Genomic DNA, 13,651 nt, shown 5'->3' on the forward strand with positions numbered 1-13,651 from the left:
CATGTTAATTTTGAACCTATGAAGATCCTGAGGAGCAGTGAGGCCCAAAAAAATTAATTCCCCTACAAGAGCAGCTGTTAACGGACCAGTCACTCACAAGTTAAAACAAAATTGATCAAACATCTTGTAGTGGGAGTGTGTTTAAGATACTACATTTATAAAGACACAAAATCCTGTATTGGAAGATAAAAGAAGACACAAAGGGAAGCTTGACTTTTTTGTTTTAATTTATTTTTAATTGTTTCCCAGAATCACTTTTGATGAAAACAGTAACTCACAATTATATCAAAGGGACTAGAATTTCACCCATTTTCCTGCTTCACTCCTGTTTATTTGATTAGTTAGAAAAATTGCTTCCAAAGAGTGAACAAAGTAATTCATAAACAGGAAAAAGTAGTCTGAAACTCTAATAATAACCAACTTATTTTTATTAGAGCAAATACAGTTGTGAAAACTGTACATTGTACATTTTGGGTCAAGAATTATAAAGAGAGAAACTCATAGATAAAGAGTTCATTCTTTGACAGCAAGAAACTTTAAATAGACAAAATGACATTTTTAAGTACATTGGCAGGCTGCATTGTGCTGTCCAAAATGTAGTGTACAGTATAACAACCAATTATAAATAGCCTTTCATGTAAAATACAACTGTGCACGTTTTAGAAAAATACCAACAATTTGTTTGAGCTTTGTTTTAAAAAAGCTTATAAATCATACATATTTATAAATGGTACTAACATGCTTACTTAAATTTATAAACATTTTTCATAAGCTTTGTTACCCATTATTTCCAGAGCATAAAGTATTTTAAATAAACATTTAATAGGAATTAAATATGTCAGTTACAAAATTACCTCTCCTCGTAAGGAGACAGGGGGTGATTTAACAGTGGGATGGAACATTTCATCCATTAATTCAAGGCTTACACAGTAACTTTTAAAATTTTGTTCTTATTTAAAAATTATTTTCCTAAATTTAAAACACAATTTAAACTTTGCTGTTTTATTTTCTTTAAAAATAAATATACACGTTTTATTTTCATTTGCTCTCTTTCTGCTTTCTTCTTTATCCACACTGGCCAAAACACAGGATTCTCAACACACTTCTGTAAAAAACACCATGGTGTTACTGCCCTGCTCGGAGCTGCTTCGCTGCACAACATTCAGTCCATACCTATGGTACTTTACTAGGCTGCATCAAAAAATAGCTAATGCATTTTGTAAGAATGTTGCCCATTAAACCATGCAAAAACTTAGAAAGTTTACAAACAGGTTCAAAAACTATACTGTATGAAAGATTCTCTAATAGAGATAAAATAAACTGTAATACAAGCCCTTTGCTTTTTGCAGCTTTAAATTAAAATGTTTGCTTGCCAAATGATCACACCACATATCTTCAATAAATAAGCATGCATTTCATTAATATAGGGTACAATAATTACAGTATAATGGCACATAAAAAGAAACGTGATCACGTCGTTTGAACAAAGGGCTATGAAACTACTTAAGACAAATGTTCCAAATGAAAAATTTTGAGGCTTTTTTAATGCTGAGGTAAAATTATAAATGGACTTTAAAGACACTGAAGGCATCAAATTGATAAACAATCACTTAACATTTTTAAATGCTCTACCTGAATGTATTCAACACAAATCTAGCACTTTTAAAGTTATTATTTATTATGAGCATTAGCTGTCATTGGCATTAATGTGCACCCAGACAAGACTTTATTTTAACTGCTGTCAAAATACCTCAGTGTTGCAACATAATAATTTAAATCACCAATTACCACAGCACCAAAATTAAGAAAAAAAGAAAGAAAAAGTCAACATGCAAACCCCATATCTCACCGTTCTTGGGTTATTTTGATATCCTATACCCTATTTAGAATGTACTTCTACCAATGTAAGATTTTTTTTTTGATTATGAAAACTTTTGCTTGGTATTTGCATAAGTATTCGAGCATTTTAAGGAAGATAATAGTATCTTTAAATTTTGCAGTAATGGTGTATTATTTACTGAACCTTCATGCAAAATGACTCTTCAGGTTTAAGAGAATTAATTTAAGAATTTTTTTCCCTGGACTAGGAAAATATATTTGATTTTCAGCTTCAGCTGCTAGGCAGAACTGAGTAGCTTTCTCCAGGTTGGACTAAACACTACTTATGGCTATACATCAAATTTCATAAACAACAAATGAACAGAATCATGCACAGGCAAATGAAATTCGATCTCCCAGAGCACTGCAGGAGATGTTAAAAGCAGCAGGTAATGGAATAAGACTGGTGACTGATGTTGCTAACTATTTCTTCTAATGAGATAGGAGTGAACGCTGGAATCACTTCCACAGCAACAGAATCCTCTGACCACATTCCTCTGGCAGTCGTTTTCCCATCTCCCCACTAAAAACATCAGACGGTAAAATAGTAAGGCAGCTGTTAACTTCCATCAACAAAAAGTGCAGCTCCGTACATTTCCACTTTAGTCACACTCTGCTGGAACAGATGGACAAGCCAACGCGCTTCACTGGCGGGGCTGCTTCAGCAGATTATTTTGTTTGTTTTCCAACATGGCTGCTTGCTTCAGCTTTCAGAGGACCCCAAAGCCACGAGCCACCAGCAGAGAAACTGATCTGGGCCCCTGGCTGAATTTTCCAAGTTTCATCTCTCTTGCGTCCCATCCTAATTCCAAGCCTCCTTCCCTGTGTCTGAGTATGACAGGTGCCATTTAAAAGGCTGATGACACAACTGCAGAGAACTGTGGGCTAACACCACTAGTTGTCATGACTTCACTGAAGGGTCAAAACAGTTACAATATTAAATAACTATGTTGAATCACATTCAGGCATAGCTAAAATTAAAGTGGGGAACGTTAAAAGTATGTGAAGAAATTAAATCTTTAGTTTTTAAGGTGGGGTGGATATGGTGATTTTATGTGAAAGTGAGACCTTCCTTACCTTTTCTAATTCCAATCAAGTTAGAAAATGGACAAAAAGAATGGCTAAACCAATATTCAACAGCATTACCAGGGCGATCATGACTGAGTTAGGGCCCTGAAAATAAAATGAAGATATTAGAATTAATGCAACCTCCCACACAGACACAGCAATGAACAAGACCCAACTTCACAATTTCTATAGGTTTTGATCTTGGTCTGAAGGAAACAACCCCTGCGGCTGAAACACAGCCACCACCCTTGATATTCGGTAAGATAAACATCACCTGTGTGAAAAAGAGCTGGATAAATACAGGTGAGAGCACATTACTGCTCTGTTCCTAATCACACTGAGATTAAGCCACCTGACAAAACCTCATCAACAAATGAAAACAAACCCATAAACATAAAAAAATGTCAGCTCAAAATAGAGCAAAACTAAGAATGTGAACTATAGGAAAGCCAGAATGCTGCTCTTCATCCTTACAGAGGGTCCTTTTTTCAGTTCCAACCCATTTCAAAACAGACATAACAAAGATGCTTTATAAAAAGAATACATTTCTTTGATAACCCAAGTAGAAAAGAAAATTTACTTACCATTTCACTAACAAACCTGTTTCCATTACAGATTAAAATGCATTTTGCAGCTGCAAAATTAAGCTTGTTTTGATTTACTCAGACACTTATCTTAAAGACTTATGGACTGAACAACTGAAAAGTCAAAAAATTCCTTCCATTCCTAGCTAGAGCTAAAATTACTTAGAAAGTTTAAATCATTACACCATTTTAGTATTTCTGTATTTATTTAATTCTATAATTAAAAACCAGAGAATGGTTTTTAATGATTTTTAGCAATTTTGAATATTTTTTATTTTTTAAATGGATACTTTCTAATCATCAACTTGAAAATATGTCCCAACAGATGAAAATACTCAATTCTCTTCCGCCCTTAACATACTTGGTTTATTACATCATGATTTTACAAAGATTTTAAAACTCTTTTATTTTACAGTTGCACTGTAAGCAGAAACTTTTTATTTTGACAATACTTTCCTAAATCACAAATCACAAAGCCCACTAGAAAATCTGTGCAGAAAACTATCTTGTGAGCTACACAAGAATCACTGGCTTGCAGAAGAAGGTATATATTGAATGAGAAATAATACAATGTTTTCACTTTTCATTTGAGGCATGCCTTGGAGAAGTTCATTACGCTTCATGACGACATAATGCTAACATCAACTATGTAATTTCTGGAATGCTAAGGTGTAAGAACTTACTATTAGTAATTTGCTGCAGCAGTGTAAGTGGGAAGCTAAAGAATAGTACTTGTGTCATTATTATATTATATGGTCTCCTGAAACAGTCTCATTGAACACCTTTAGTCAAAACACAGCTTTACACAGGGGTTTAGATGGCAGGCCAGATGTTGAGTAAGTCACAAAACATGTTGTGTCGGATACTGCTTAAATCCCCGGTGAGCCTAAACCTCATCAGCACCTCTATCCATAACAGCCATCAAGTTCCCTTTGCATCAACTCAGAGGTGTCTGTTCACATGCTGAGAAGCACATGTTCAAGTGCAAACAGTGATTGAGATTATCAGAATGCCAATTAAATTATGCCATAGGGGTAATGGGATTGGCAGTAGCACCCACATTTTGCTTAATGGCAGAATGTTTAAAATATTCACTAGGAAATTGAAGACCAGGTTTAATGACACCTTAGTCCAAGTGATTTTGAATAACAAGCTCCCACTTACCAGTGGTGTGTTTCAACCATCAGGTCACAGAACAGAAGTGGAACCATGTTCCTTCCTCCTTAGTGGAAGTGACTCACCATGTGCCAAAGCATACGAGACGCTCAGGGGCACAGAACAGGCACAAAATAAAGCACAGCTCCAGACACAGTTACCACAGCACCGTGAGCAGCCTTGCTCTCTACAGAACTGTAATTTCATTACACTATTCATTTCCACTAAGATGTGGGTTCAACGTCTTTCTGGTGTTAGGCACTGGAACAGGTTGCCCAGAGAAGCTGTGGTTGCCCCATGACTGGAAGTGCTGGACGGGGCTTTGAGCAACCTGGTCTAGTGGAAGGTGTCTCTGCCCATGGCACAGGGGTTGGAACCAGACAGTCTTTATGTGTCCCTTCCAAGCCAAACACTATGGTTCCATAATCCTATGATTCTAATAGGGATTGTCCATGTGATTCAAATCAGGTCAATGGCTCCTTTGTAGCCTGGAATCCCACCTGAAGATTTTACAGTTATACTGCTCCAGGAACTGCAAGGAACTGTGAAGATCGTTGCCAAGTACCATTAAATTTTTTCAGGATTTGGCCATCTAGTACTTTGCATATTTGAAAATAATATCTATGAAAATCATATTGATTTTTTGCAACTGAAAAAAAAAAAATTGGAACCTATGGTGTCTTCAGAGGAGCCAAGCACTTGCTAATTACCTGAAATACATCATAGAACAGCATCCTGGTAGGTGCAAGACACATTTTTGCTGATTGCCAAATTGGCACTGCAGCTCTAATGGCAGCTCAGTATCATTAGTGCACAGTCTCAGGTAATTAAGCTTGTTGGAGGGGAAAGTGACTTTTCTTTTGATGCATCTGTCAGTTAGGTTAGGTGTAACAATCTCACCACAATAAAATTAGAAAATTAGGCTGAAAACCTCAGGGGCTATGCTCTGAATCAAGAATCATCTACAAAACAGAAGCAAGTGACACCTTAAGAACTGGGCTGTTGAGTTCACATGAAGATCATAGAAAAATATGTTATCTCTTGATGATAATGAAATATCATAAAGATTATCTCTTCATACAAAGAAGTAAAGCTCATATTCTTTGGCCTGCTATGTGCATTATGTTTCACCTTCTGATAACCATACCTTTCAGCCCAAAACAGGATTTCCTGATACACTGAAACATGATCAAACAACATTTATGAAGCACACAGTTATTATGCAATGAATTTACCACCTGTTTTGGAGACACCTTTGAAATAAGCATTTAATGCTTTAAGACAAATACTACAAGTAAGACTTTAGTGTCCCACAAGGGCTAAAAATAGCAAAAGCCAAAATTAGTTTGAACAGTCCTGGAGTGACTAGAACAGGTGCACTAAAGAAGCTGTAGTAGAAAACCTTCAGTCCTGCTTGAATTTACCCTTTCAGCTTCTTGTAAGTTAGACATTTATGTAGTTCAAAATACAACCATATGATTAGTTTTCATCTGGGGAAGAAAAAAAGTTTTTTTCCTAAAATGCAGTGCCAGAAAATAAAAGACTAGGCTTGTAATTCCATTGCATTAGAAATGTTCATTAAATTTAGCCTAAAGTTCTTGCTCAGAGTTTTTTTTTTTTTATTTTTTAGGATCAGGCAAATACTGATCTATTTTGCAAACATCATGGTATTTACAGCCCTTACTAAATGAAGGTTAGGTGAACAAAAAGATGAGAATTGAACAAAAAGATGGGAGTAGAATCACTGGGTGACATTCAGGTAAAAACCAGGCTAAACACTGTGTGTTTAAAAATCTTTACTACCTGCCAAATGAAAAAAAAAATTACAGTTTAGTAAAACACTTAAGCCCAGGCTTGTTATTTGTCCTAGGCCAGCACATGGACATGTATCAGACATGATAAAAAGTGTATTCATGAATGTACACTACAATAGTGTTTTGTGAAATTCAATCCTATTTTTCAGTTAAATCCAAGAGAATCTCCAATCAGCTCATATTCACGGTGGGACAGCAGTGTATAAGCTGAAACTGGGGCTAGAGGCTGCTAATGACCAGTCAGAAACAACAGCACTGGTTTGTGGTCAGGGATGTCTGTGAACACTGTGCTAAATTTAAGGTAATGTGAAGGAGCCTCATTCTCAGTGAAAGAGGGGTGATTTATCTCTCAGAAATAATATACATCTCTCAGGTGACTTTGTCATAGTGCTTTTTGCAGGATTTCACCTCAATAAAACTGTGACTCTTATGAGTTCTGTAATAATTTAAAACTTTGATTTTTGAATATCAGGGAATAAGTAAACAGAGAAGCACACTTAAATGTGTGGCATAAGAAGTATGTGCTGATATTTTTCAAGTATAATGCCAGAAATGGGGATATCTAGGGAATCAAGACTGTTCCTATAACTAACTTATTGCACAGATGATACTCAAAGGCATTCTTGAGGATGTAACATTCACAAAAAATATGAAACACGAATTTGAAAACTAAAACAAGCTGCTACAAGTTTTGCTGCAAATAAAGTCATTTAAAGTTCTTAATCCAAATGAAAGCTGATGTTTCATTCAGGTATGAGAAATGGCTTTGATTTAGACACAGAGAAGGAAGAACTGAGAATCTTCCCTTCTGTATCTGTGCTCTTAATGCATTATCACTGGAAACCTGGAAAATTTTATACAGCACTTTCAGATAATCTAACAAAAGTGCTCGATAAATGTTAATAGATTCATTTTTTTGCATTCCAAAACCACGTTTTATCATTCTCTTTTCATGAGAGTGAGACATCTTTTCTCTTTATATTCCTTAACAAATATATTTTAGAACTTTTATGAAGGATCTAAGGCAGACTTACTTTCAAAGCATAACAAAATCATGTGTCAGAATTACTAAAAAGCAATTGCAGTTTCTTACTGAAATAAAATAATTTCCCAATGCAACTCTAGAATTCGGAAGTCTCTCAACATTCCGAAGCATCTGGGATAAGGAGAAGTACATTAATTAGGAAGAGGGAAAAGGGATTTAAACTAGAAAAGATTAAGTTTAGATTAAATATTATGAAGAAACTCTTTACTTTGATGCTGGTGAAGCACTGGCGCAGGTTGCCCAGAGGAGCTCTGGATGCCTCATCCCCGAAAATATTCAAGACCAGGCTGGATGGGGCTCTGAGCAACCTGGTGTAATAGATGTGTCCCTGCCCATGGCAGAGGAGTTGTGAAGCTAGATGATCTTTCAAGGTCCCTTCCAACCCAAGCTATTCTATGAGTGCATGAGTCTGGCTTCTCCTCAGTAACTGTGCTCTCTTAACTTAGTCACTGTTGAGCTCAGCCCAGGAGCACTGCAGAACAGGCTACTGTTTTTCTGAAGCTGAAAGGTGATGCTGAAAATGAAAAGTCTCCAGCAAAGTTAAGAGTCATTCTGTACTGTTTCTCCCTCAGACTGCTGGGCCAGTAGGCCACTCTTTTTTGCTTTAATCAGTTTAGCATTTTTACTCTCGGCATTTTGAAGAAATAAGCATGTAGGAAATTTAATCTATAAGGGCAAATTTACAAACACATATAGAAGACTAGAATCTTTGAAAAACACCCACATACATCTACATACATCTTAAGATACTGTTACAGTAAAAATCAATTCCTAAAATTTACTTTCCTTCCATACTGGAATGCTAGCAATGAGAATAATGCAATTAGGATGCGACAAATGAAGTAGAGTCACCTAGAGTGGAGTTCACAGATACAACTGCAGTATCAGTGAACAAACAGCAGCTAATGCACAATATCTCATCATTTTTACAGCTTTTGTGATAACAGGCTGCAGGGTCATGGTCCTTATCCTGATTATTCTAGAAGGTAAATAAACTGCTGTTCAGATAGCTTACTTGTTAAGATGAAGCCACCCTCAGCTCCAAAATATTATTTGGAATGAAGGAAAAATAAGGACTATTTCTAGTGACTTATTTTCACCAGAGCTAAAAAACAATTCCAATTCAGCTTAAAAATTGTACATGCTCACTCAACATTTACAAGCCTGTCAGCTTTGTGTTACCCTACATAGGAATAATATCTGTGAGATTTGAAAGGTTAAAGGGCTGATATCAGCTGTAATACAGATTTGCAGATTACAAAACCTCTGTGAACATTTACTTTGATCCGCACAACACAGAATAAAAGCTTCCAGCAGAACTAGAGAATATCATCTTGGCAAAATGCTCATTATCAAACTACTCAGTTCCAAAACCCTGGCATCTGACAACTGATGGCACATTTAATCAAGATCCTTAAAATCAACTTAAAACAAGACTTTTTTCTGAATCTTTAGCTGTTGGATCTTCTGACACATTTGCTTGTTAGCCTGGGAAACTGTTTTATAAAACACACAGAAAGTGATTTAGTACATCGGGGGTTTTTGTGCCTTGAATTTTTCGTTGTAAGATATGTTTTAATCATTCTTGCAGCTCTTTGTGTGACTTCCCCTCAAGGTTTTTTTTCATTTTAAATCCCTGATTTAAAGACACTATTTTATCCCAGAAGTGGTTGCACCTGTGCCAAAAGCAGATAGAACAGGCTCCCATGTACTCTTGCTTAATCTTTTCTGTTGACAAATCTAAGGATTATATTAGCATCTCTGAACATCAGCAGCAGACTGGGAGCTCATGTTCAGTTGCCTCTCTTGCTCCTGACCCACCAACCTTTTCTAGTTCTGATTCTGCAGTGCCATGCTCTAAAAATTGTCTTTCATATACAGTATTATATTTTGCTGTGCTGCCATGGATAATTATACTTTCAGCCTTCTCAGCAGTTGACTTGCATGAGCTTGTATTTGCCTTCATTACAGACCACTCTCCTGGTCTTCTACAAACTTCATGGACAATATTCTCATGCCCTCTTGTATGTCAGTTACAAGAATGTGATCAGAGTAACAGAATTGATGTAAGAATGACCTCACCAGAATAATATCAAATAACTGATGGTTTTCTAATTACTTTTTGAGACCCATCAGTCAGTTTAAAAAAATTCTTTTAATGTGACATTTAGCCTTTGCATTAGTCTGTTTTCCTTGTCAGAATACATGACCATGTAAAAGCAAATCAAGTGACCTTCTTGATTGAGATGACGATTCTTCTGCCACACCTGAAGATGCCAAACTTGTTTGACAAGATCACTTCCAATTCATGTTGGTGGGAAATTACTCTCCCTCTTTATTATCTAGATTTACTATTAATGAAGTCTGATGTCGATTATTCAAGTGTTTTGCATGCAATGGGTACTAGGCTATCTGGATCTCTTTAAATGGGTCATTCTGTTTATCCCATCAATAATGACACACTGTTTGTTCTGTAGAGTACCACCAAAAATGACTGAAAGAAACAATGCTTATAAAAGAGAAACATTATAACTATTATCTAGAACTCTTCATTCACTAAAGGCTAACTTTAGTATGCAAAACTAATGATTTCCTGAGTTTCTCTTGGCCCAAAAATCACAGAAACATAATCAGAGATTCTGAATTTCATAGCCTGGCTTTTTCTTCTAACATGAAATAGAAATGCTATTAGTCATCACCCCTTTTCTGCCCAGCTATTGATAATTTTATTATTTTTGAATAATAATGAAATTAAGAGTCACACTGATCTGAAAGGGTATTTTAAAAACTGCTTATTCCAGACTGGAATATTTCTTCCTCACTCCAGGTGAAGTGTGTGTTAGCTAGCAGACTGTATCCAGATGAAGATTTGACAGTGCTTACTTAGATTGCAAAGCTCAGCACTTGGAGGGCACAAGGGCAGTGAAAGTGAAAATGTTTCTTGTAGTACTTACCGAGCTGTTTCCTACTTCTTTCTCCATTGCTGAATGGGACTCATTATTAGCTGGGTTCTTTGGTGCAGCAAATTCTGGTTTCTTAATTTTTATGTCAGGCTTGTTTTCTTTGGCATCTGGCTTACCCCCAGATCTAGCAGGACTTGGCTTCTGAGAGGGTGGTATCCGTGCAAGGGTTGATGGTGAAGGGTTGGCATATTCATCTTCTTCCCTGAGCTCCTGTGGAAGCGCTGTTGGATTTGTTTTTACGTAATAGCCATGGTAGTGACCATGCAGCTCCCCATTCTCTGTGCTGCTGGCATTGTGCTGGGCTGAGAACTTTGGCTGGTGTTTCCCAGCTGCCTCCTCCTTCACTGGTGCTTTTGAATATAAAGGCTTGTTAGTCGTGGGTGTTATATTCTCAGTTGCTAAAAGCTTTTTTTCTTGACTGAGTCTTGCCCCAGAAGTGGAGCTTTGCCTTTTCAGTTGTTTTGAAGGAGAAGTCTCAGAAGAGAGAGGAGGACTATTTCTTGGGCTTGCTTCTGGGGTTCGAGGGGGTGTAGTACCTTTTCGATAAAAGTGAGGTGACTCTTTTGGGGAGGGTGGTTTCTCCTGACCTTTTTCTTCGGATTTTTCTTTTCCATCCATTCCTTCTTGAAATTTTTGTTTGATATAATCAGGGCCTGAAAAACAGTGTAACAGAAATACTAAGATCAAAACAAAGTTCACAGTGAAACTATTGCACTGGGATGTCAGACTGTACTGCCTTGCTAAAATGCAGGCAGGGGTATATGTTGCCAACAGTTCATTGACATCCACAGTGATTTACTCCAAATTGCTCAGGCACAGGAGCTATTGTAGTTTTTTGGTAATTGTTGGAACAACTTACTAACTTGGCTCAGTCACTCTACATCTTCAGCTTTTCAAAGGGACATGGTATGTAAACTGCTCCTGAGTAAAGTCTGAGTGACTGTAGATTGTCTAACCTTACATCACCTACCATTCCTTTTCTGAGAGGCAAGTTTTGAGGTATGTTTTGCTTGATTACCCTCACTGATTTAACTTCTCATGATCAGAGCACCTGCTTGATATGTAGCTAACCATGAGAATGAAATGTCTCTTTTTTTCTTGTAAGCTACAGGAAAAAGGGCTTCAATAGCTTTTTTCCCCCCTTTGGATGAATGTCAGCTTGCCTTACGTACACATATAAGTGCCTTAAACTCTCACATGCTGGCTTTGTCTCCCAGAACCAGTCACTCCCACATGAAGACCCAGGTTAACCACTCTAGTCACTAATACAATTCCTGCTTAGAAGGCAGGAATACAAATTCTTTCACATTTACCAGGAAAATACAGAGCAGCAAGTGTGAAGAACATCCTCTCCCCAAATTCTAGCTAAACACCCGCATGCACACTCACTACTAGGACTCACTTATCGAAGTGCATGTCTGTACAGCTGTTAACATAAACACAAACTGGCTGACATGCTCTGCTCCAAGTTTTGGTTCTCAGATTTAATTGTTTAATTGTAAGACCTCATCAAACACTGCTGAAAAAACAAAATTGCTGTAAATCTGTATGCATTGTAGGCAATGTTTTCTACTTTACTTCCTAGAGGTCACATTTCAGATTTCAGGATCAGTTTCCCTAAAAAGTCAGAAGTTGGGGAGCTCTGTGATCCAAGAACTGCTGACAATCTTCCTGCATTTTCAAAAATGGCTTCTGAAAAATACATTGCAACTTGTTTCTTCACTTCTATCTTTGCTAGCACCACAATTTTCCTTTGATTTCTTTACCCTTCTCTAAGTGAGCCTTTATCTGTGCTTTAAATCATAGAGAAATTCTGTGCCCAGAGAAGAATGTCTGCACACATTTTTCTGCTTCTGAGTTTAGAGGAGGCTCTAACTGTGCTAGGCAGATACAGTGTTTTTACAGATGCCAGAAGCATATGCATATCTACGCAGTGCGAGGATGAGAGGAAGGAAGAGCAGCATGAAGCTTTTGGAAGTTACTGAGTCATCTGGTAAGTAAGCATTGCTGAGATGAAGAATTACTCGGCATGCAAGGTCTTTTGAGCAGGAAACATTTTTGGCATATCTGAAAACCAGGGGTGGAAACAGGGAGCTGTTAAGAAAGAAGGCTAGACACAGACAAGCCAGGATTTGTTCTCAAATGACATTTGAGGAGGAAGTTTTGAGGAGTTAAGCCTGCACAGAGGGAGAGAACTAGAGGCTTGATTCACAGCTTTTTATAATCTTCCTGGTAAAAGGGAAAGCCAGCACAACACAAATTAAGAGTTTCCATATATAAAGTTACAGGTATGATCACCATTCAGAAACTTCTCCATCGTGTCGGGGATTTTCTTCCATCTTTGCTGATATACATAAGGTAATGCTGAGGGGTTTAACATGCATAAACTTTATTTTTCATATCTTTTCACATTAGATATAATTAGGGGTGTAAAGAGAAAAGGATACCTAAAAGAGCTCCGACTAATCTTTAAGCCCAAGCCACGGAGCTGTCAAATTGCCATGATTATTCATTATGGACAGACCTATATTCACATTAGCTTGCTCTTTATGACTGCTGTGGCTAAAGCATCCAACTGGAACACTATCTCTTAAGTCCTACAATGCTGCCTAAATTCTGAAAATTCACATACTGTGACAAGTCTGCACTGCCTCCTTTATGTAAAGATTTGACTTTTACTAATATGTCACAGCACTTGACAAACTGAAGACACTTTCATAAGGAAAACATCAGAAAATGACATCAGAAATTACTTCAGAAATGTCATTCCTCTCCACCCTTTCCTGCAACCAACTAAAAGCCTCCCAAAGTTGGCCAAAGAAAATCCCTCTCATCAAGAGACCTACAAACTATTGGAATTTTTGAAAACAGAAGGGAACCCATGGTCTCAGCTGCCCAAGTCTCACCAAGAGACCAGTGGAGTGAAGAGTAAAAAACTTAAAAGCAAAACAAAAATATAATCTGGAGCTTCCCAAAGAAGTTTTAACAGGCTAACAATGCCACACTTTCACTGGGTATTTGGAAATATTTGATGCTATGTGACACTGAGCTCCATCAGACAGTGCTGTATCCAAGTAACATCTGAGGGTGTCTTACCAGATGTTCAGCCATTGCCTTAGCACAGCACAGCAGCCCTCCCTCCCA

At 37.2% G+C, this 13,651-nt stretch overlaps 1 protein-coding gene across 4 annotated transcripts in view; it reads right to left on the reverse strand.

Annotated features, from left to right (window-relative positions):
- Positions 1-214: 214 nt before the first annotated feature.
- Positions 215-13,651, reverse strand: part of JPH1 (junctophilin 1) — an 82,491-nt gene continuing 69,054 nt past the window's right edge. Inside the window, exons 4-6 of one of the 4 annotated variants that reach the window (XM_058023312.1) lie at positions 10,499-11,160; positions 2,956-3,051; positions 215-1,105 (exon numbers count right to left, since the gene is read on the reverse strand). In XM_058023312.1, coding sequence (XP_057879295.1) covers positions 2,971-3,051; positions 10,499-11,160 — 743 coding nt within the window. In that variant the 3' untranslated portion in view covers positions 215-1,105; positions 2,956-2,970. Of the gene's footprint in view, positions 2,850-2,955; positions 3,052-10,498; positions 11,161-13,651 lie in introns of all 4 variants that reach the window. The other 3 variants (XM_058023305.1, XM_058023290.1, XM_058023298.1) reach the window with 3 other exon arrangements.

Source organism: Melospiza georgiana, chromosome 1 (assembly GCF_028018845.1).
Source record: "Melospiza georgiana isolate bMelGeo1 chromosome 1, bMelGeo1.pri, whole genome shotgun sequence".
NCBI lineage: Eukaryota > Metazoa > Chordata > Aves > Passeriformes > Passerellidae > Melospiza > Melospiza georgiana.